Source organism: Solanum stenotomum, chromosome 5 (genome assembly GCF_019186545.1).
Source record: "Solanum stenotomum isolate F172 chromosome 5, ASM1918654v1, whole genome shotgun sequence".
Lineage (NCBI taxonomy): Eukaryota > Viridiplantae > Streptophyta > Magnoliopsida > Solanales > Solanaceae > Solanum > Solanum stenotomum.
In genome coordinates, this window is record NC_064286.1 from 51,717,548 (window position 1) to 51,743,025 (window position 25,478).

The 25,478-nt window shown below is 29.7% G+C and overlaps 2 protein-coding genes and 1 pseudogene across 4 annotated transcripts; 1 reads left to right on the plus strand and 2 right to left on the minus strand.

The window, feature by feature from the left end:
* Nucleotides 1-4,943: 4,943 nt before the first annotated feature.
* Nucleotides 4,944-7,393, minus strand: LOC125865724 (protein RGF1 INDUCIBLE TRANSCRIPTION FACTOR 1-like). Its single transcript, XM_049545957.1, has 3 exons — nt 7,055-7,393; nt 6,356-6,574; nt 4,944-5,420 (listed from the first exon to the last, which is right to left on the minus strand). The coding sequence occupies exons 1-3, from the start codon at nt 7,232-7,234 to the stop codon at nt 5,202-5,204; spliced, it is 618 nt and encodes a 205-aa protein (XP_049401914.1). The 5' UTR covers nt 7,235-7,393; the 3' UTR covers nt 4,944-5,201.
* Nucleotides 7,394-14,171: 6,778 nt separating this feature from the next.
* LOC125865722 (vacuolar protein-sorting-associated protein 37 homolog 1) lies at nt 14,172-18,873 on the plus strand. 2 transcript variants are annotated; one of them, XM_049545956.1, is made up of 8 exons: nt 14,172-14,343; nt 15,265-15,489; nt 16,457-16,544; nt 17,213-17,252; nt 17,342-17,388; nt 17,511-17,631; nt 18,500-18,667; nt 18,709-18,873. In XM_049545956.1, coding segments are annotated over exons 1-8 (705 nt in total). In that variant the 5' UTR covers nt 14,172-14,329; the 3' UTR covers nt 18,711-18,873. The 2 variants fall into 2 exon arrangements, with proteins under 2 accessions (XP_049401913.1, XP_049401912.1); XM_049545955.1 differs by having other exon boundaries at nt 18,500-18,873.
* Nucleotides 18,874-19,051: 178 nt separating this feature from the next.
* Nucleotides 19,052-21,646, minus strand: LOC125865723 (uncharacterized; annotated as a pseudogene). Its single transcript, XR_007446385.1, has 3 exons — nt 21,386-21,646; nt 19,699-20,029; nt 19,052-19,434 (listed from the first exon to the last, which is right to left on the minus strand). The product of XR_007446385.1 is annotated as an uncharacterized LOC125865723 (transcript).
* Nucleotides 21,647-25,478: the final 3,832 nt, after the last annotated feature.

Sequence of the window (25,478 nt, forward strand, 5' to 3'; positions counted from 1 at the left end):
AAAATAATTAGTACTACTATTGGATATTGTTCTAAGTACTCAAAAAATATTACTACTAATTAATTAATAGTGTAATAGACTAATACCATATGTTTTCCTATTTTTTTTTTAATAAATAAACCATTATAGTTAATTAAGTTGAACCCATTCAACATATATAGTTTAGGTTTCCCTTTTTGGGTTTTCTTGTTCGAGAATAAGCTAAACCTTGTTTGAGTCAAAATTCATAAACAACGTAGGTGTGTTTGGTAGGTAGAAAAATGTTTTCTCTAAAAATATTTTTGCAAAAAATAAATGTTTTTCTTACTTATTTTGTTATTTGATAAGTAAGCAAAAGTTAGTGGAGGGGTGGTGGAGGTAGAGTTACGGAGGGATGGGGATGAGATGAAATGAGGAGGACTGAAATGTCACTTATAAAACTTGTATTTCTTATATGTTTCCATTAGAAATTTTTTCTAAGATATGGGAGAATATTTAGGTTTATCTTCAACTAACATACTACTTCTTCCGTCCTTTTTACTTGTCAAAATATAACTTGGGACACTTATTACAAAATAGTGATTGGTATAACGAGTTTACCATTTTATCCCTATTAATTGATAGAGTATTAAACATATTTACTCACTACATTTTTTCAAAGATATTAACTCAATGTTAATAAATTGAGGATATAATAGGAAGACGAAAATTATCCTTCCTTAATTTGTCAAAAATAACAAGTAAAAAGAAAAATCAAATTAGAAAATACATAACAAGTAAATTGAGACGGAGAAAGTGTAAACTAGTGTAAGATTATGGGAGATGAGGAGGACTGAAACGCCACTTACGAAATCTGTATTCTTTATTTCCATTAGAAATTCATTTTTCTACGATATCGAAAAATATTATTGTCCATACCAATCGCCTTCAATATAGGTTTATCTTCAACTAACATACTACAAACTAGTTCCACTTTTAGTCTTACTTAAGACTTTGTCTCCCTCTCCTTACAATAGACATGTTATAAGATTACAAATAACAAATTATAATCTTTCTTGAAATATCATCATCATGGAAAATCTAAGAGAATCTTCAATTTCAACTTCAACATATTTGTATGCCCCTTTAGTTATCTCTTTGATAGGCATAATTTCCTCAGCAATAGCATTACTAATATACCACTTGATAACCAAATATTGCCTTGGAAGTAGAAATACACAAACTATAAACACTACTCTTATAAGCCCAACAATCCAAGAAACTCACTTACCTATTGGAGTAGACAACAAAATCTTACAAAAAATACCTATCATATCTTATGATTTAATTCATAAAAAGGGGAAATTATTTCATGTAGATCAAAATGAGTGTGTTGTTTGCTTAGGTGAATTGGAAGATCAAGATTTGGTCCGCTTGTTGCCTGTTTGTCGACACACTTTCCATGTGGTGTGCATCGATAAGTGGTTCGTGGCACACTCTAGTTGCCCCGTTTGTCGTGCTCCAATAACAGAGAAAGAGATACATGCCATGTATTTATTGGATTTACTATCGGAAATGAAATTAAATGATGAAAATAATTCTACTTCTACTTCGTCATCAAAAGTACAACCACGTGATATGCTTAGACATGGTGTATCAATGGTAATGTCTAAAGAGAAGAGATCAACAAATTTGTCATCACAAATAAGGAGATCATTGTCAATGGATTACACTTATGATAATCATGAAGGAGATCACTCATCATTAAGTAGCAAATCATCAAAGTTATTGAGATCATTTTCTCTAATTGGTAGGGGAAAGGGAAAACAAGTTATTCCCTACTAATCGTGAATTCAAATCTCATCGGAGACAAAAATACTGAACATGTGAATATTTTCTGATATGTTCAAGTCTTGATGAACAAAGTTACTATGTTGATGGAGGTAACATATTACAACAACATAGCCAGAGAAATTCCACAAGTAAAGTCTTAAAAGGATAAAATGTACGTAGGCTTTACCCATACTTTTTGAAATTAACAGATTACCCATGATATTAATGGAAGTGCTTACAAGTTCATTCGAACACCATGATTGTATTAGTTTTAAATAATTACTCCTTGCTCTCCTTGCCCTTGAATTTTCTATTTGGTCAGAAAGCAAAATTTTAACTCTCTAATTATTATTTTTAGTTGAGTTTTTTACTCTATTTTCTCTCTTTAAATTGTTTTTCATTTATCTAGGAATTGTAAAAAAAAAAAAACTTTTAGTCCCTTGAATTATGACTAATTCTGATATTTATGCTTGTGATATTTAGCTAATCACTTTTAGTTGTTAATTAATTGAAATGTGTATTTCTAATATTATTATTTGTGTGAATTTTTTAAATTAAATGCATTATTAATTATTATATAATTTATCATCCACAAATTGTCATGTAGAATGCCACATAGGATATATGTATCTATTAATTTAACTTTATACGAGTTTAAGTGTCTATTTCTGTATATCAAAAATTAAACAATATAAATATGAGTTAAGACCAAGTTACGAGGTCTATTTAATTATTTATGTATTATGTATTAATTAAAAAGAGAACAAACAAATGAATCTATACATTGAATCGGTTTTCCTACCCAAATAGACTAGTTTTTTGAATTGAGTTCTCCCATTAATTTTATAACATAATGAAAGAGAGTAAAAGTTTATCATCCTATTTGTCAAAGGTGTCATTAAATTTCCCTCCCCACCCCCTACTCCCCGCCCCCCGCCCCCCCTTTTTTGTGTGTTTTCTTAGTGGACATCCCAACCTTCCAGAAAGACTTTTTAAATACGTTTTCTCCATTTAATAATAATTGCCTATTATATTATTTTGAGTTGTTCAATAATACTTGTTCATTTTATGGAATTAATGGATAATTTTACACTTAATTTTTAATTTACTCTTATCATTACTTATAGTCATTTCTCTATTATATTTTTCAAGACATTGTATTTATTATATTCAAATGGTGATATAGTAAAATTACCCTTCTATTTATATTTGTTAAGAAATATGTAAAATTAATAGTAAACAAGTATTATTAGACGTACGGAGTATATATATTTTTAAAAAAAACAATTAATCTCAGGTATAACAATCAGAGCTTGTCGCAATTCAATTCCTGACAGATGACTATTATTTTAGTATAAAATATGTTGTAATCATAGAACAAATAATTCCATCGTGTCGGATCACCAAATTGATAGTAAAAAAATTATTTTACCAACACCTTTTTCTTTTATAATTGATCCAAATTGGACCAACTCAATTGTAAATGACTCCAAATTTGATATTCATTTTAATACCAAACCCAATAATTTTTAGTTTGAATTCGAATCACTAAAAAAATAAAAGGACGATAATTCTTAGAGAGGGTAAAACAAAAATCAATTGTTCAAATTCAGCTAAATGTTATCAAATAGCATAGTTCGGAAGTATTTAAAATTACGAATAGCTTTGAATATGCAATCCATGCCAAGTTTTATTTATTTATTATTATTTATGTATTCTACTTTTAAAATTTATATTCTTGTTTGACTAGTGTCCCTTTTTTCTAATGAATAAATTATTATCAGTCAATTTTTCTTTTTAATGAAAAATAATTTTGGTATTTGATTGTGGAAAATGACTTATTTTTTCTTCCATACCAAACACACACCCTAAGCTAATAAAACTATGTTGAATTAGCTATATGAAAATACATATTTATTTGTACCTGATATTGAACTAGGTTATAAAAATATATATCTTATATCTATTGATTTAGTATAAATATCATATATTTTACCCTATTTTATATCATGTGTACTTTAGTACATCAATCAATGAAAAAAAAATACTTTAGTACATTAATCACGATAGCCTTTTACGTTGTGTGTAGAATCTTTTAAGCTTTTTTCCTATTCTTTTTGCTTAATTAACCAAGCAATAGATACAATATGCTTTATATACCCTACTTGCAAATGAATTTGAATCTTTTTTATATATTATGATTTATGGATTAAGTGTCAACTTCAAACCATTATGATTAACAAAAAATAATTTTAAAAAAAGAAATAATTAGTAAATTCAATACCAACCCAACCAACTGTTTATACATTATTGGATGGGATCATCACATCACATTCTAAAATCAATCACTCTTTAATTAGTAGTTGTTTGCCTAATTATTAGGCTCCACACATTATATATTAAAAGAAAAAAAAATTGTTAGTTCAAAACATAGGTTTCAAAGGTAACAACCATAAGGGAAATGACAAAAAGAAAGAAATTCAAGAACTCATTGAGTAGAATGTTAAAAAAAAATCAGAATTAATCACTTTTTAGTACCTATAATTGAAAATAATTATTTATTTTGAAGTTTTAAATTTCATAATTGAACCATTTGAGGAATTGAAGAGTTCGAATATAGTGATTATTTTTTAAAGACGAAGTTGAAAAGTGATGATGATCCATGAACGATTGACCAAACTTATGTTAGCTAATTATATTCTTAAGTTTGTGATTGACCAAACTTATGTTAGCTAATTATATTCTTAAGTTTGTGTTTTTCCTCGAGATTCACTCACTTTAAAAAAAGACTCAAAATTTTGATTCGTTATCTATGAAGGGAAAGAAAATACAGAAAACTGGTACTTACACGCTTGTTATTTATGTCTTTCACTCTGGTGTTTCAACATTATTTCTACAAAATATTTTTTTTGTTTCCCATTTAGTATTTGGTACTTATATTGAAGCCCGACTAAATTCAAATTCACGCTGAAAATAGTATTTACCACTCTACCACAACCGTGATTGATTTCTACCGAATATATTTTATTATCCAGAAACAAAACTAGGTAGAATGATAAGAAAGTTGGTTTGCATGTATTAAACAAATAAAAAGGTTGTTACTTTATATAAACGACGCATGTGGGTTGGTGGGCCAATGAAAACTATAAAACTAACTCCAACAAACACTTTGCCTTTTAAATTTCTTAATTAAATTAATTACAATGTACAATAATCTTCCAACTTTTTCTAATATAAAACAAATTGTGCATTATTGCTCTCTTTTTTCTCTTTCTTTCCTTTCAAAAGACCCCACCATCTTCAAAAAGGAAACTTCATCAACCTTTACAACCCCTCCTTATATGTCATGAGTTGTATAAAGTAGTTTTTTGAATGTATTATTTTTTGGTTAATTATTATTTTATATGTTGTTATGAACCAAGAGGTGCTCTATGAGGAATCCCTTTTCTTCTTCTAGCATTTGAAGGTGGTGGAGGAGGGGTGGGTGGGTATATATTGTCATGTTCTAAGCCTTCACGCAATTGATTTCCTCCTCTTGATGATATGCCTTCACCTCTTTGTAATGCTAGTACTTCATTCTTGGCATCTAAGATAAAGCTTGAATCTCCATTCCTCTTTATTCCTACAAGCTAAGTCATTAAAAACAAATGATATATAGTCCAAAAATTGTAACTCATCATCTTTCAACATTACTTCAATTGGAATATCACTACAACAATATTAACAATTTTCAGCAGCAATAAATATACACATTAACAAAGAGTGCTAAAGTCTTTATCAACATTAATTAATATCGCTATAGGCTTTAGAGACACTTATAAAGAGTGCTAATTGCCACTAAAAAATATATTTACCGACAGTTAAGTTATTGTTGATAATCAATTGCTAAAAAATGATATATAGATATTAGCTTGGACTAATGGTGAATGTAGGCCTATAATGGTGTCATGAATCATTATATATGTAGTGTATATGTAAGTTGTGAGCACAAAAATGAAAATGTTATAATAGCATTTATAAAAAAATTGGTTAATTGGTTATTCTTGAAAAGGATGGCATGTGTATCTATTTATAGATTCCTAGCTCTCCATGTGGCTTCATAATCATCAGTAACGAAGTTAGGAATTTTTAAAAGAAACACAAAAAATGCAAAAATGTTATATCTGAAATCCAAGCATACGACTTCAAAAACAATTTTTGAACCAATTTTATTACGATACTATTTATACAGTATAACATTTTAACAAATCGGATTCAATTGAACCCCTTTCTATAAACATAGCTTCACCTTTGTCAATATGTCAATCAAAGGCTACTTGAATATTTGAGTTGTGACCTTATGATATGATGACGATGAAGATGATATATGTATTTTTTGGTAGGGAGTTACAATCAATGGTGGTGATCAAGATGTGAAATTTTATTATTTATTATGAATATGTGGGACATAATTAACATGAATCATGATGTATGAATAATACAATGGCCATGGCCAAAATTTAAAAAAAATTAAATAATTAATAGGTAAAATGAAGTAATCAATTAACAAAATTAGATAATTTACCTTACATCCAAGAGAACAGAAACGAAAAGTGTCCAAAAGGCTTCTTCCACATATTTCACAAACATGAGAACTTGCTTTGCCACTACTCTTTGGTTGTGGCCTTTCATTTAGAAATAAAACTCTTGCACTGTTGATTACATATGTTTGCACTCCACTTATATCCAATACTTTTTGAATCTCTGAAACTCTTACCACATCATGATATGATGATCTCCTTATCTATATATATTTCAACAACAATTATTTACAAATTTTAACCACACGTGCTATAAAAAGAAAAAAAAAAGTCCATATATCAAACCTACTTTTTTTTTTCTAGGTAAAAATTGAAATAAAAGATTACTTACTATGTAAGAAAAGATACATTACAAGTATTGCGGAGCCCAATTTTTTCTATTTTTGAGATTTATACTAAATGTAGATTATTTGACAAAAAAAAGAGATTGTTCAGATAGTAAAGCATCCTCTCTCTCCAATTCTGAGTTTGTAGGTTCGAGTCAATAAGAGTCGAAAAGGAAGAATGGACACAAACACAAACACAAAGTTTGAGCCAAAATTATTGAGTTTTACTGAACCCGTAACTATGATCATAATGATACTCATAATGCCAATGATTTAGATACCAACAATAACTACGTTTTGCGTGAATTCAGATTAGTCGGATCTCCAATATTAGTACAGTTTATAAATAAAATTTACCTGAATGACTTGATGATCTTTATGTATAGATGAGCGACAATAGAAGCAAAAAGCATTGTCATTGCAGTCCAAGCAGTACATATTGCATTCACTCCGCGCCGCATCACCGTGCGTCCGGCAAATCGAGAAAAAAGCAGTGTTCAATAATGGCTCTAGCCATGGCGGAACCAGCATTGTCATCAAATCGATCTTCGATTATCAATCAACTTACTGCAATCTGATCAGAATGCTCCGTCCAGATTAATTAACACCTAATTCACCCAATGTGCATAAGTTGGAGAAGAAGAAGTTATCGTATTGACGATGAAGAATCAAAAGAATTTGAAAGAGAGAGAAAGATGGGGGATTGGAAAGGGAAGAGAAGAAGGAAGAAGGCCTAACCTAAACTAACAGCAACTTAAAATTCAACAATAAAAACATGGGGTGGGGTGGGGATACGGAGTAGTGGGTGAATGAAAGTAGATCTGACGGTTGAGAAGAGTTGATGGTGGCTGAGATTGATTTTGAGCTGTTGGATGATTTTGTAGGAAAAAAAAGGAAGAAAAAGAGAGAAAGGGTATGTGTGAGTTTGGCGCTTACGCCAACTTTTTTGTTTTGTTTTTTTTTAGTTTTTTCGTTTGGTGTTTAATACTTATATTGTAGTTTAATTAAATTTAATTTCATATCGAAAAATTTCATATTAAAATAAAAAAAAACTTTCTAATAAAAATGATTTTATATTCAGAGATATTCAAACTTGAAATGTTTAATCAAAAATAAAAAATTAATTATCACTCCACCGCAACTTTCGTTAGTGCTTACGCCAACTTTGGATGTTCTTTGCGTCTCTATGTAGGCAGAAAGGTCGGCCATTAGGCTACGTCTAAGCAAAACAGCTGGTCACTAAACGACGTCGTTTAGAGGTTTTGTTTTTATGCGGGTTGACACGTGTTGAATTATAAGTGGAGGATGATGTGGGTCCCATTCATCGGTATGGTTTCTTGTTGCAAATTACGTCCGAGATGAGAATGAGTGTAATGTGACCTGGCGATATTACTTTAATACCCTTTGTTTTAGCAGTTATTACCATCTTTTTGTCCTTAGGATTTGTAGTGTCTTGATGAGTAGGGGGTGAGCTACGATATGAGTGTAGACAAATTCAATAGTTTTAAATATTCATAAATTTAGCGTGATATATTAGTTTTATTGTTGAATTATTTATAGTTTTAAAAATATTTATTCACATAAATACACTTCTGGCATAGTGATATACATTCCCTAAATTTTCACACAAAATTTAAGGGTGTTTTCAACACTCGTCTCTCCTTTTGTATTAAGAGTTTCATGTTTTTACAAGAGTTTGAGACCACTTGTCATGTGGCAGATCAGAGGATGTAAGTAAATTTAGTTAGTCAAGTAAATAAGTGTTTTTAGGTATGTCAATAATTTGGGACAAAACTAATAATTTTAATCAATTTCAAGAATATTTTCAATACTTTTCTCATTTTTACTAGTTTGGGGTAGACATTGAAAATTTGTGGGACTCTAAAAGATGTGTTCAATTCGAGTTGGGACTTTACAAGGTAGGTGTGTTCGATTTCAATTAAAATTCTTAGAGACTACTCAATCTTAAACTCGAGTTCATGCATATATAAAGGATACTATATTGAGAAAATTACGCGGTTAAGCAAACTTATACTACTTAATTACTCATCATAGCTATAGTTTGTTATAATTACCACTCACGACTAACATTATACATTAATTACGCGGGCTGACTTCGAGTTTGTATAATTAGTCATGTTTGTATATGTATAATTCGTCAGAATATACAAATACGTAAGCATAATATACAATTATCTAACCTATATACATATACAATTCACCTCTCTCCCACTCTCTGCCCTCTCTCGCTTGCCTCTCTCCTCTCTCTCCCAATCTCGCTCGCCTCTCTCCTCCCTCTCCCAATCTCGCTCCCCTCTCTCCTCCCTCTCCCAATCTCTCTTGCCATATATACAAATATATATGTATAATATACAATTATCTAACCTATATACATATACAATTCACCTTTCTCCACTCTTTGCTCCCTCTCTCTCGCCTCTCTCCTCTCTCTCCCAGTCTCGCTCGCCTCTCTCCTCCATATAACATGTAGCTACGAATTGTAATTATCAAACTATAGCTATGGAGAGTAATTAAACTATTTTTGAGTGGCTATATGTGAAAGTTCCCCTACTATATTCCCTTGAAAAGGCATCTCAAAAATTCTATAAAGAGATTAAAATCTCGAATATTTTACAAATTCATGAAATATTCATAAAGAGATCAAATCCAAATAATCATAGTTCGGGAAATACGCTACTAACAACCCTCAAATCATGAAAATCTTATGAGAGAGGAATCAAGAGAGGATCAGATTTGTATCTACATATTTTTACAATAAAATTATGTTTCTTCTTATTTTATTTGTGATTGTATGGTTTTAAAATGTGTTATAGGTTTGATGGCAAATGGAGAACTTATCAATTATAAAATTTGGCAGCATGAATGTCAAAAAGAAGGATTATTCGATAAAGAAAAATATTTGTATCGAGTATTTATATGAAACTACATTAATACTTTGACATTAAATTGAAAATTGAAAAAAAATGTGTATTACTACAATTTAATAATATTAATTTATATGAAAACGCATGTGATGTAGTGATATTTCGATTTACCTTCATAATAGGCTGATTTGGTGTAAGTTTGGATTGATTTGGTAGTTGATTTTTTTATGTTGAATCTCTAAAGGAGAAAAACATGTCTAAAAGAAGAAAAAAAATGTGTAGAGGTGTATATTTTTATTTAAAATTTATGAATTTCTAGAGCGAGTTTAAATTTATAATAATAATAGGATTCATGATCAAATATTTAATCGATTTCTTACTATATGTGAATAAAAATTATTTAATTCTCATAAATTTATAAATTATATTATAAATTCACCTCTAAACGTTCCTTCAGTTAGTCATATGGATACTCATAATTATAAATTATGTAATACATTCTAAGGATGGTATATAGACATCAACTTCCCACATGTATACGTACATATGATAATCGCTCAAGTATAATATTCATTTAGGAACTAGAAAAGTTCAAGGTTCTTTTTAATTATTTTGCCTATCACTTTCAATCGTACTTAACTATTTAATAAACCAAAAAAGTACATTTTTTCATATTTCTTAATGAAAAAAGAAATTAAATTTCAGGGATTAGAGAGAGGGGTAATAAATATAAAGAACAAAACAAAAAAGATGCCGGCTTTGAGAAGCTTATGGAATCTCCATAATCGAATTGTTTCAGAAAGTTTCATGTCTGCTATAACAAAATATTGTTATGAAATTTTGATATTTAATATGCATTTATATTTCATTAAATTGTTAAATTGTTATAAGCAAAGTATGAAAAATTAGAAAGAGTATGAATATAAAAATAGAAAACGTTAATGATTTTTCCTTGTGAAATTATGACAATAGTTATAAATACAATTTAAATATAATTTTTTCAAAAAATATTTGTGATTAAAGTTTACTATGTGCATGATATAAATGATGATCAACATAAATATTTTAATAATTTACTTTATATATATATAATATATATTTTGTACAAAACATCATTTAATAATATTTGGGTATAAATACTATTTAATAATATTTGGGTATAATTATTAAGAGGGATAATTTTAGAAAGAGTGTCCTGCTATAATTAATATCATTATGTTACATGTATAATGTTGTCATAGAGAAATAAAATATAACATGAAAAATTGATTCAGGAGAAAATCATATTGTTATAATAAATTATCGTTCCAATAAATGATCATTATAACAAGGTTTGTCTGTATGGATTAGCCTCAATAAAATTTTCAACCTCTCATTCCAATTAATATTGATATGTAAAATTAATAAAATTAACATATTTTATGTGATTAATTTAATTATATAATAAACATTTATTTTGTGTTTTTTTTAATAATTTCTACTTCTACTACTATCCATAAATACTTATTTTGTGCTGCAAATTTGATTATCGTCTGGTCAATTCTCTATCTTATCCAAAACGTATATATATAAAAAAAATAAAATCAAAACGAACTATTTTAAACAAAAAACATATCTAAAGTACTTTTTTCTTGTTTTCATCATGTTTTTCATTTTCTTTTCTTAGCAACAAATGAATAATTTATTGGTTAGGTGATCTTTCTTTTTTCAACTGTCACTATTATGCAAATAAAAAATAAAAAAATAAAATTGCATTGGGGAAATAAAAAGGAAACTTATTATTTGCACAAAATTGGGATGACTTCATAAAAAGACTATAAACTATTAAAAGAAAATTGTTATCCAAAGCGAAAATTGCGCTCCTCAATTGCAAAGTAGCTTTATAAATACTCTATTATAATACTCTTCTTTTCCTTCCAAAAGTAACATACTTTTAATTTAAAATTACTAATAGCTAATACTAATTAGTCAATATCAAAGTTAGTTTATTACAGCATTTTTAGCCTATTACTATTGAGATTTTTAAAAAAAAATTATTTGTACTTATACGATGAATTTAATTTAATGGAGTAATTACATGAACAATGAAAATTGATATAGTGAACTTAATTAACTTGAAATTGATATAAAACAATAATTATTTTTTATATATATAAAGTGATAGATATTATTAATTAATGTTAGTATAGGAATGTTCGACCAACGGTCACTCAGTCAGTCTTAACTCTTGACCCAAAAGCCAATATTACACAAAAATTTATTAACAAAACTACTAGTATTTACATAATTGATTGATACAAATTTTTGTTTAGTGCTTTGAATTATAACGTAAAACTAATAGTTTGGTCCTCGAAAGAAACTTCATATCTTCATTCACACATGATCTTGATCAAAATATAATAAAATAATGTACATTATTTTCTAAATAAATCACGCTATTATGTGAAAACAATATTAATTATTAGGTTTCGTTGCGATGTGAATGATAAATAAATAAAAAAGGGAATTAAGAGAAAAGGAAATTTGAAAGGGAAAAAAAAACATTCTTATTGAGGAGTTTTGTCCCTTATTGGAAAAAGATAGAAAAATCCTTATCTTTATATAAAGAAACACTTCTTTCAAATCTTAAAAAGTTAACAAGAAATCAAATCATTGGCTATAAATTAGAAGTTTCGTCTCAATTTTTGAACATTGAAAATTTGAAAACTCTTCTTCCCCATTTCTCTATCATTTTGAAAATAAAATATAAATGTCGTGTGATTTATTCTGTCTTGTTGAGTTAAGCAAAATTCTATAATTTATATTATCATTATTATAAAATAATTTTCTTGTTCTATCATAAAGGAATTAATATAAACACCTTGACAATGATGAGGAGTTTAGATTATTATGGTGATGTTCAAACTTAAGAGACAAGAGGGATAATGGGTAAGAAAAATGATTGTCAAATTTGTAAAAGTTCAAGAAAATTTTGATAATTTACATAGTCAAATGTAAATTTGACTCTTTCACCTATAAAAATGACCCCACATGTTATCAAAATAAATTTTTGGACCATTTCATAAAGTATCAGCATAATTTTGAACCTCTCCTCAAATTAAAATATCAAAATATAAAGATACAAATATGAACCTTTTCATTTTATATTGCACAATCTTTAAGATAAACAATGAGTATCTTTTTAGTTCTGGGGTATGGTTTTTGCCATGAAATTTGACTAATTCAAATTTATATTGTGTAGTGTTTCATTAGAGAAAAAGTTCTTCAGAAAATAATAAGTTGTTTTTATTGTATTAGTGGTATGAATTTCTTATAATTCTGGAGGGGGGGGACTATCGACCTTTATTTATGTATTATACTAAATATTTGTCATATTTTACTTGTCATGTTTGAAAAAAATAAAATAATTCACTTAGAATTTAAATATACATCTGAATATTAAAATGTCTTAATCTAAATACGCATCTAAATTGCATATGAAATTAAATGCTAGATTAATTTTTTAATAAGAAAAATATCCAGCTATATAAACTCTGGTTCCGTTTCACAAGTTAAGTATAAGATAGTTTAAATGATTAACTACAAAATAAATCGATCAAACTTTATAAAATGGAGGAGTAACAATTAACAAATATGGCAATATCAATATCAATTAGAGAACGTAAATACGTTAGACTACTAATGTAAAGTTGTCATCTTCAACGTTATGTGTAAATATATAGGAATTCAAATAAATTTTGACACCTTCAAGAATATTTTAACAAAATGAGACTATTGTTACACTTAATCTTTGTGGCTACGAGAGTTCTTGATAAACAGAGGCGAATCCAAGATTTGAAGATTAAGGGTGCACCACTATCTTTTAGTTTTTTTTGGTTATTGAAGACAAAAAATAGAAATAAAAATGATGCACGTGCTGGACTCAAACCCACAACATGGTGGGTAATAGATGCGGCTTTAACCAACTCACCTGGATGAATTTTTGGTTATTAAAGTGCACAATTATATACATAATCGTTACTTAAGGTATCTATACACATATATATAATTTGTTTCAAAAAGTTATCGCGTGCACGCGCACCCTCACGGATCAATGTAGATCCGCTCTGTTGATAAACATGAATATACCCAAGAAAAAATTGTGTAGTTGATAAAATTATGAAAACTTACTATAAGAGGTGAGATTGGAGAGCGAAAGGTGTGAAAATCTAATAGAAAACCGAAACAAAGAGATGTGAAAGATCTTGTAAAATAAGCATATTATTTCATATTATTTTAAAGAATCTAATGATGTTAAGGCTCCATTACAAATCTGAATTGATTCATTCACATTCATTAAGAGGCTTTTATTAAGAAACAAAACAAATACATGTAATGATCTGAATTTAAATGATTAAGATTCAAATTTCAAAAAATAAACACCCTTAATGAATTATATCTGAATGATTAGAATTAAAATTCGCATGAAAATAAATAAGATATTACTCTTATTAGTATTAATAATAATTTTCTAATATTCTTTTTAAAAAATATTAAATTTATTATTCAAACTATATAATAAAACTATTATTTTATTTGAAAGCCAACACCATAGAAAATAGAAGGAAATTGAGCAGCTCTTTCTTCAAAATCCAAAGGAAATTGAAAGGAAAAAGCGTTGGGGTTCGATTATCAAAATTCGAAGGCATATAGCTCTCTTCGTACGTTTCTTACGCAATTAGCTTCATTTTCTTCCACTGCCCAACTCATGTTGAATTTCTGGTAAATTTTTTTCTTTCAGATTTACAGATTTTCATTTCCTTATTCAGTTATGAATCGGACGATCGTATTTTGTTGTGTTTTTTTTTTTTTTTGTATTTTATTTGAAGTTTATATGACCTATGTCCTCTTTTGGTATAGATATCTGCAGTTTTTCGTTTTTTTTTCTTCCTATTATTATATTTTTGTGCTAAATTTTGGTTAATTGTGAAGAATCTGTGCTAAATGAGTGATCCTGGAAGCATAAATTTAGGAACCATTACTTATGTTTTGAATTCCCTTTTTGCTATTCCATATTGTGTTATTTAGGCGTTTGAAGAAGTTGAAATCTATATCCACTATCTACCATAGGCAGTGTGGAGCCAGGAATTGAAGCTGGTCCATTTTAGTACTTTTGAGTTGCTGCGTTCTAAATTAATAGTTTATACATGTAATTGAATATTTTAAAACTACTGTAAGGGTTTTGAATCAAAACTACTAGATTTTGTCCGCTTCCTACACTCTAGCTCTGCCCTGGATCCAGGATTTGGATGTGGTTGTTTGAGTAGAGAGAGTGGGTTTCTGAAATGTATATCTAATTCTATCGTATTTGTTTCTGAAATATATATCTAATTATATCTGAACTACCGAACCCTTTGTTAGATTCACCAATGAGATCCATGTAATTTCATTTGGCAGTGATTATAGTTTATAGCATAGCTTGTTTATATGTAATGGTATGGTATCATGGCATGATGTATATCATACTTAGAATGTACAGAATGAATTCGTTATTGTAGTTAGCTTTAGGATTTTGGCAAACAGATCTCAATCAATCAGTAATGCTCCTCAATCTAAAATTAGTTGGTGTCAGCTATATGAGTTGTTTACCTATTGGCCTTATGCTTTGACATACATATTTCCTTGAACTTCTCTTTTCTACAGGGGTAACAAAGAGCAACGGGCTCAGTCAAGTCCTCTAGAAGCTAATAATGGTTCACGATATTCACCTTCTGTAGTCAGCTCACCAAGCTCTTCCCGCCCTGCAACCCCTAGTTCAAACTCTTCCGGCGGCTTTAATGCGCAGAGTCCGACAAACAGGCCAAGTTCTGTGTCCCAAGTTTCTCCTGCAGAGGGTGCTGACATCATTGCTGCTTTAAGAAACAAGAGGTAAAATTTAGTTCATATATGTCAGCAATTACACCTATATAGAAAGGATCATTAGTTACATTGCAGTCTTTGTTTCTACCAGAATTAGATTCTGAACTCGCTGGGATTGTAACAGAGATTCCCTCTTTGTTTTGCTATATGGTTATCAAGAGTGGTTTCATGTCACCATCATGAGATTCAACATAGATTTATGATTTTGATACATTTATGTGCATAAAACTCCTGAAAACTCTATAATATATCTAATGGTAGTGATACAATTACGTGATAGGGGTTTTCGAGCTATTGCATAGGAGCGGGGGTTTTACCCTGTGCGCACTCAAAGGGTAGCGGCTGCGGGTTTCCCTTGTCATAAAAAAGAAGAAGACAATTACGTGATAGGAATTAACCTTTTTGAATGTTGATGAGTTCTGCTTTCTTATCTTATGGAGCATTATGAAACACCAAATTGTGTAATGAACTGAAGTGCATACAGTAAAAAATATACTGGATAGTACAAGTGTTGTCATTTGAAAGCAGAATTCTTGCAATAAATGCAAAGAGGGTGGCTTGTAGGAAACTGCCAATGAATTTTAATGAAGATAAAAGTTTTATATCTGAAATAGATACTCGTGGTTCGGTTCATAATCAGAGGTTTTCTGGTACATGAAAGAACATAAATATTTTCTTTTTTATCATTAGTATCCAAGGAAGCAATTAACGGCACCCTTTTAGGTACCATTCATGCATGTTTTGAGAATGATGAATAAATTTTATCTTAAAATATGATTTCGACGCTATGAAGTGTCTTCTGCCTGCAAATGCTTCATGACTTTTTAGTTTAAAAAATAAATAAAAAGCTTCATGACTTGATCATCTGTTTCTGATTATCATTAAACAATCAAATGAAGAGCTTAGTCTTTTTCATCATTCTTCTTTTTGTAATTTGTTTCTGATTTTCAATATGCTTTCTTGTTAAATTGTTCAGTGTTAATGAGCTAAAGAAGCTTGTTTCTGACAAGGATGCTCGTCACAACTTCTTACTTTCACTTGAGGCTGTCAAGACTCAGAATAATGTAAGTAATAAAATTACTTGTTTCGTTCTGCTCGGCCTGTCTTGCCATACCTCGTTCCCTTTTATAGTCGAACATACACTGGATCTATTTTTTCCTCATTTTGTTCAAATATGATATTATGCTCCACCAAATTATACATGTCGCAAATTGAATGAATGGCCGAGTGAGATTCTGTTTCTAGTAGTAAGGGAGGAATCAAATTCTACACGGGGGATGACTGGATTTAGTTGTTCCGTCTGTGTGAGGTTCTGCATTCATGATGTTATAATGTATTTAGTCCTTTCAAGTGGCTTACAATCTCATGAGACTTGTGCATTACAATGCACATCATTACTTTTTGGTGATCTCACTTCATACAGTTCAAAGTTAATAATACTTGCATGTTTGGATTTGGTTGGCCTTGTTCTTGCTTCCTTTCTTCCTTGCCAAAATGAACTTGAATAATCTTTCTACCTCCTGTGTGCTCTAATCTTCTTCTTACACAATGTATGTGACAAATTGTGTATCCTCATGTCTTGTGCATGTTAGCAAGGTAATTTCAATGCGAGAACACAACTTTGATCCATTATAATCACCTTGATGTAATATTTTTTTGTAACAGGCTCACTGTTCTATGTTAATTTCTATGGTAGCATCTTACTCTTGCTGTTTTCCCCATATCTGATCAGGTCAGGGATGAGCTTCGGAATGCAACTCTGCAGCTTGCTAGTAAGTTTTGGGTTGCTTATTGCCTTATTATAGGTAGTGATATATCAACTAGTATCTGCAGATAGATTTTGAACAAAATCCTTATGCAGGGGAGAATTTAGAAAAAGAACCCTGGATAATGGAGCTGAGAAATCAGGTTAGATACTTCACATTGCTTCTAAGGTATTTACTTATTTGTAAAAGCATTTGTAATATTTTTTCATCAAAGCACTGACCTGGGAAAAAAATTTTCGGTGCACCCTCCTTTATTGTTCACAGTGTAGAATCATCCGCACAACTGAATTGGCTGCTGCTCAAGAAAAGATGCATGAGCTGGAAAGGAGAAAAGAAGAGCTTCTAAAGTCGTACTCTCCTGTATCGCTTCTCCATCAGCTACAAGGTAAACAGTGGAAGCACATAAAGCTTGTATACTTTTTTCTTTTCCTTATGATCGTTTGTTATTCTTTTTACATCGGGTAAAGTAATTTGAAGTACAATTACGGATCAATATGACAATAGGAGACTTCTTACTATGTCACCAATGCATAATAACAGCTTTTCATAATGCTCAACTTACCTTTTGAAGTGCAATCTTCACTGGTGTCCTCTTGATCTACTTTGACAAATATGCTTATTTTCCTCGAACTTAGTGAAAAACATTAGTCTCTTTCAAGTTTCAACCATTTTCACTCTGCTCCTCTGTTCAATTTCCTTTCTGGATTAGGACACTCTATACCACTTTTCATTATGTCCCAATGAAAAAGTTCTATCCATTTGAATGTTATCATCAGATTTTGCACAAGTCTTCTACTTGTCTTTTAAGCGTGAATCTAATTCTATGCACTCTTAATTAAGGAGCTAGTGCAGAAACTCCATGTAATGAGACAATTATGTGTAACAGGAAATTTTAACTTAAATAGCTTTGTGCTCAATTTTGTCACATTGTTACTCTCTCTATGATGGTGTTATTAAGTTAATAGCTTTAAGAAAGATTTTCCAATTTGAAGTACCTACCATATGCTACTTCCTTCCTGCAACAGTTCCTAAATGATTATTTGATAAATCTGAGACTCTGGTTGCTTCGTGATCAGAACATTCTTTTTTCGTTTTGGTAGAAGTTGTGAGATACCAAATTGAAGTGCCCTTAGAATATTGAATGGATGGCTAACACATCGATATTTTCTTGCTTATGGGATTTAGATAACTGAAGTAATTAGACCTGCCGGTAAAAGAATTAACAGTTAACTGTCTATTGATATTTGATACAGATGCTATGAAGAAAACGGAGGAGGAATCTGAAGCCCTTCTTGGCCAGCTCCTTGATCAAGAAATTGATCTTACAACATTCGTGCAGAAGTACAAAAAACTGCAATGCAGTTACCACAAGCGTGCCCTCACACATCTTGCTGCTAAGGCATCTTTAGGCAACCATAGTTAGCTATAAACTACCCGTTACACCTCTCTAAACTGATTAAGAAACATCTCTTGAAGACGCTTAATGTAAATGTACCATCATGAACTACAGTAGTCCCAATTGCTTCCTTCATTTTCATTTTCTTAGGTCTTCTGCAAAATATAAATATAGATTGTGGGAGATTGCTTATTTCATTTGATTTTATGTCGATCTTATCTTTACTCGTAACACCTGCAGTTACCATTGTGCATACGTATGGTTAATTTATGAACTCATGTTTGATTATACCTTCTGTTTGATGTGATCATTTCTCCTCTCCCTATACCTTGCTATAGCCACAAATCTATTTTAACATGCACATATCTGTGGTAAATCTATATTTTTAAACCTGTACATTTTTGCTTAGAGTCATATATGTTGGGGCCTTTAAAACACCAACTTTGCTCCCATACGACTCCGACACCCTCACCCACTAATTATAAATATTTGGGTCTTCGATACAAGAAAATATTAAAAACTTGGATCAAACTTATAATAGAGAGTCAAGAGACTGAGAAACGCAAATTCCCGAAGTACTGGACTAGGAACGACGAAAACAAGAAGCAAGAACACAAGGAACCCCCCGCGCATATAGAAGTTTCCACTTTCATGTGATAAACTACACCAGCAATGAGACCTGCAAAATGTTCAGCTCCCTGTACTTTCTTCTTTCAGTCGGTCCATTTCCTTCTCCCACTTGAGTCCAAGCATTTGGCGGCCAAAAGGGACAATAAGGTTGTATCGGAAAACCTGAAGCAAAGACACATATTTAGCTTGACTAAGTTTTGACAGTAGTTTCCTAGTTCAGCCATCTTGCTAGCAGAGCATATAATACTAATATATCATCAAATAAGGAGAATTGAGATGCATGTATATATGCACACAGAAAACACGGGACATACTTTGACAATAATTATGTTGCAAAACAGTAGCAGTTCACAATACACGGAATAGGAAAAGAAACAGAACTGAATAGGTGATTTGAAAAGTAAATCAGTTCCTTGCTCTGCTCACCTTGTTATTGATGTCACGTATCTGCAGCTTTAGAGACTCGGATGCCTCGATCCATTCAGAATCATCGACAGAGCCTCGGTGTGTCCATGCCCTTTCAAGTGCTGATCTCCACTCAACTACTCTATTTCTTATCTCTTTGTTCAATTCAACCCACTCAGGTGCACATTTATTTCTGGAGAGAATCCTATACAAGGTATCTTCAGCTGGATCAGCATGAGGATTAGTATTGAGGTCCAACGGTTTTCCTTTCCCTGGTAAGTTCTCAAATTGCCCTTCTTCCATGGAATGCCATATTCGTTGTTCAACAACATTGATGATGTCAGTTTCTGACCTGATCAATATTCCATGCAAGATTAGAAACCAGCATTCCAAAAGAATTAGAAAAAAAAAAACTCTAAGATTGTGTTTGTAACATCCAGGATAAATCAGGATCCTACTATTTGCAATTGGTCCAGCCAAACACAGCTATAGAGACTACATGAAAGCTAGAGAATTATGCAACACACATGCATGAATTCAAAGAACGCTCTTCTGACTTTTTACCGTTACAATTTTAGTTTTATACTGTGCTCCATTCATTTACAGAAAAAACCAAAGGTGGCATTAAGACAACCAGTACAAAATCTTGCTCCTCTAACAATTAGAGGTGAAGTTCTCTAAAGAGGTACTTAGTCAAATGAAAAATAAAGATAGCCATCACATATCATCAAATTCAATCTCAAATCACCCACTCAAAAGCAACAACAATTTAACTGCTCTGTCATAAATCAAAGAACTTCAAGTGACTTGGACTTGAGAGGAAACTACACTTAGACACCGAAAATTATACCAATGGTAGATCTTGTACACCTAAAGCGGTAAGTGGTAACAACATAGCAATTGAAAGCCTAAACTACAGTGAACCTACTACTATATAACCCAAATTACACAGAAAAAACACTTCCAGATTCATGACACACTCGCACTCTGGATATATGTCATAACCTAAGTATTTGTGATACAGAAAGAAACATCAAACTAAGTGCCCAGTAGTTTCAATGTGCATTGGTGTAACATAATTACAAACGATGCATGCTGTGTTGATTCAGACACAAACTCCAACAATTAGTTCTTTTGAGTATGCAAGATATGGAATATTTCTTCTCGGACACTTGTGAGATTAGCAGATCACACTCAAAGAGTCTTACCAATCTCACTTTATCGTTTATACATAGATTACTTCAATAGAAAAAGTTCACAATTCATTATCCAATACAGAAACCAGTTTACTAAGATAGGCCTTTTAACCGTACAGTCTTTTTCAAACGAAACTGATATTTTCATTGGCATCACATTTTCATCAAGTTGAGATGAATTAGGAACAAAAATATTCCAAATACATTGTGAATTAAGATCGGAATATGGAATCTATTGAGCCAAGTACATAATCAAGGCAATAAACATCACTGCAGTTTTTTGCAGTAATTTGAGCAAACAATTAACACATTATCCCAGCAGCTGAATCAACACATCATATCATTTTCTCAAATCTTCAGCTTGGGCTACCTAGCTATAATACCTTACAAAGGTTAAAACATCAAGCAGTAAAAAAATAAATTCTAACGATCATCATACAAGGAGCTCGTAGAAATGAACATTGTTTTTTGTCATTTTTCTAAATAGAATATGTGAGCATATCAGAAATTACCTAACGGCGTCACGTTGACCTCGAAGTTCCGGCGGAAGCTTACGATCGTTAACCACGTCGATTGCACCGGAGAGACGATCAGTCATTTTCTTATTATTAGTTTTAGGAAACTCACTCTCAGGAGAAGAAGATGATGATGTCAATCGTGGCTTGAAGACGCCATGACTGCCGGTTTCAATTCCGGCCGGCGACTTATGAGTGGCGGAGGACGATAGCTCCGATCGACCTCGCGAAACGAGTCGCCATGGCGGTGAGATTGTGTGGGCTAATGGGCTTGGGCCTAATGGGCCCTATTTATTTTCACAATCTTATTTGCCTATACTGCCGACTCTCAAAATTGTTAATACGTGGCCTACTCTAAATCACTACCATTTTTAAGACATTAATTTTTTATTTTATTTAATTACAAATATAACAATTATTTTACCCATTAGAAATTGTAAGAAACTAGGCTTTGATCTTTTTTATTTTAGGCTTTAATATTTTTCATTTTCTCTTTTTATTTTTTTACCAAGCACACTAAAAGCAAAAAAAAAAAACTATATTACCAACAATTAAGAAGCTTTAAATTCGAAAATTGAATTTCGCGAAGTTATTATTTATTTATATTGGTATTGTTTCAAACGATTAAGAGTATTCTTCAGAGTTTATATGTCAATTTTGATGAAGATTTGAATTGATTCTTATTAGAATTTTATATTGAAATTCAAATAAATTAAAAAAAATACTTTTATTTTTTTTCTCTATATCCTAATAAGTAATATACATAAAATAAGATGTATGCATTTTACATTTAAGATGGATATTACAAAAGAAAAAGTGTGTGCAAATTATATTTACTCGGTAGTTTTGACCAAATTATATATATTTTGTGGGAAAATTCGGGCTACCTTTTATTTTAAATACAAATTTTATTGCTAATCGTATAGTATTTTATATATTTTGTATATTCAAACAATTCATTAGGATGCAAAACACAAATAAGATTATCTGTTTCTACTAAAATGCAAAAAGGTTTCTTGTTAAACATGCCATATATATTACTTCATATGTTTTAATCTGTGCTTATTTTTAACTTATCTGGTTATGATAAATATTTTCTCAAAAAGAGTCCTTAAAAAAAAATTAAATTTTTGATTTTGATGAGTTTTCATGTAATTTTTTTCTACTTACTTTTGTAAAAAGTAAAATACTTGAAAAACTTACCAAATGCAATATTTCTATATATTATTACCTCAGGTATATTATACTAAAAATTACTCGTATCTAAATTGATAATTATTTATTTATTTTATATTAAATTATAAAAATTTACTATGCAATGTGTTAATAAATTTAATGAGGTGAAAATATATATCAATTAACCAGGATTTATTGTTAACCGTTTTTGGACAATTCATGTCATGAATATATTGATTTAGAACCTTTTTGGTATTGTTGTTGGGAGGCAAGACGTGCTTTTTTGAGATTTTTTTTTTTGAAAAATTAAGTGTTTAACACACATCTTTAAAATTACTTTTAAATGGAAACAAAAGTAGTTTGGGAAAAAACTAAAAAAATCTACTTTTTTTAAAAAAGTAACAGAATCAAAAAAATAATTTTTTGAAGACTAAAATATATCTTCCATATATACATATTTATTAATATATCCTTATAAATGAATTAGCATATCTCATAAGTTTGTTAAGTTTCATTCAAGAAATTTTATTTTATTTTTATATAATAATTTTTTATTTATTTTATGCTATATATTATGATTTTATATTTAATCTATTATTTTACGTTTTATTTTACAGAATTAGAAATAAAGGTAACAACAATATTTTCGCAGGATTAAAAATATGAAGGACTTAATTTATTTTTTTTGTGGTGAATTTTTTGTATATAGTGGTTTTATTTGTGTAATGATTTTTAAATTTATTTTTTGATATTTTTAATTATATTTAAATCATCATGCTAATATTATATTAATATTTAACTTATTTATTTATGTATAATAATGATTGAAGATGTACATTTTAATTAAAAATTTGTAATAGATATTTAAAATAGTTTCTCTCTATAAAATAATCTAAAAAAAAACTGCTTATACTTAATTTAATTAACAATTAATATATATATACACACGACTTGATCTTGATAAAAAGAATTCGAATGAAAATAAATATTTAGCTCTATTTATTAAGTAAAATAAATATATAATATATTTTATAGAGATAATTAATACCGTACTTGATAGTTATTTATATCACTTATACATATACATGTAGACAGGGGTGGATCTATGAAGAGGTGTGGGGGTGCCACGCCACCCCCGAACTTCGACAGAAACTCTATATATATACAGGTGTGTGTATATATATAAAGCGTGCCACCTAGAGAACAAAATTGGCTTGTGGTGCCACGGTAGGAGGGCAACTTTAGAAGGCTGATGTTGCGGGTTCGAATCCTATTTGTACCTATTTTTTTGAGAAATTTGCTGTAGGCGTTTTTTAAGAAAAAAAAAAAAGGCTCCAAGCACGTTTTTTTTAAGGAAAAACAGTTGGCACAATTTTTATTTTTATTTTTATAATTGTTATTGACTTAAATTAAATTAATTACATTATTACTCCTTTGACTTTTCTTTTATTTGATTAAATACTCAATAAAATTGTAATATCTTATTATTTATATTTTATTGATGATATATATCGAAAAGACGAATAATTTAATCAAATATAAAATTAATTTAATCGATAAGTCTATTTGGCAGCCACAGACTCTAAATCCTGGATCCACCACTAGATGTACAGTTTGTATCCTGAACTACAAATATAGAAAAGAAGGAGAAATTTCACAAACAACTAATAAACTTAATTAGGCTCCTTAGCTATAGTTTGTATGCATATTTACGGGATGTACTATAGCTTACTCGTTTGTATAATTCACATTTTGTTTGTATAATTTATGGATACGTTTATGTAATTTGCAGTTACGTTTGTATAATACACGTGTATTTGTATAATTGAATTATTTTCGTCCGTATTTATATAAGTATAATTATGTTGGTAGACTTTTGTACTTGTATATTCAATATAAGTAAAATATAGAAATATACAATTAGAATAACTATATACAATTATGGATTTATACAAATATGGGTACAACTGTAGATCTAATATTGAATCTATTTTTAGAGTAATACAAATTCTAGAACTATACAAATATGATAAAATTTGAAATAACGAATTTATACAAACACAACCATCTGAACTTTAAGCAGTTATACAAATTATATTATACAAATTACATTAAACAAAATTTATACAAATTATATTTTAAATGTTTATACAAACTTCAAAAAAATATACAAAAAGAATTGAATGTATTTGTTGATAAAACTAAAAATTCAAAGAAAATCACTATTATATACTAATACAAACTGTCATATACAAATACAAATCATACGAAAAATTGTTAGTGAATACAAATGTAGCCAACTATACAAATTTGAACCGCAATCCACGTAATTAATGCAAAATGTTAGTGGCAAATTATAAATTAGCTACACTATAAGTATATATATTAACTAATTAACTAGTATATATTTACTTATTCACATAATTTCTCTATAATAAAATTAGATAGATAATATATATCATACCAGTTATACATATAGAGTTTGTATCCTCAAGTACAAATAGTTAATTGAATACACATTTATCCAAGTTTAAAAGATTGAAAATGATATTAAATGATTTTTTTCTCATACTAATTATGATTGTAGATCCATAAAGACTTCACATGAAACATCCAACCTATTGTTGAAAAACAAATATCTATTGAAAAATATATCTTGTTTCCCAAATTCTGTGCAATTCATGGTTTCAAAAATAAAGATTCAAAGCTTACAAATAATGTTTTATTCTCTAAACTTGTTACATTTTTTTTCTCCAATTCTTTCACATTCATCTTATACACCAAATAGCTACTCTCCTTTTTTTATGAGTTAAAAATACAATTTATATTTCCCCTTATAAATATTCCGTGAAAATTTCACCGTTATTAGTACCCATGAAATTCTCTCCACCATTGATTTTCTGTTGATCTTTAG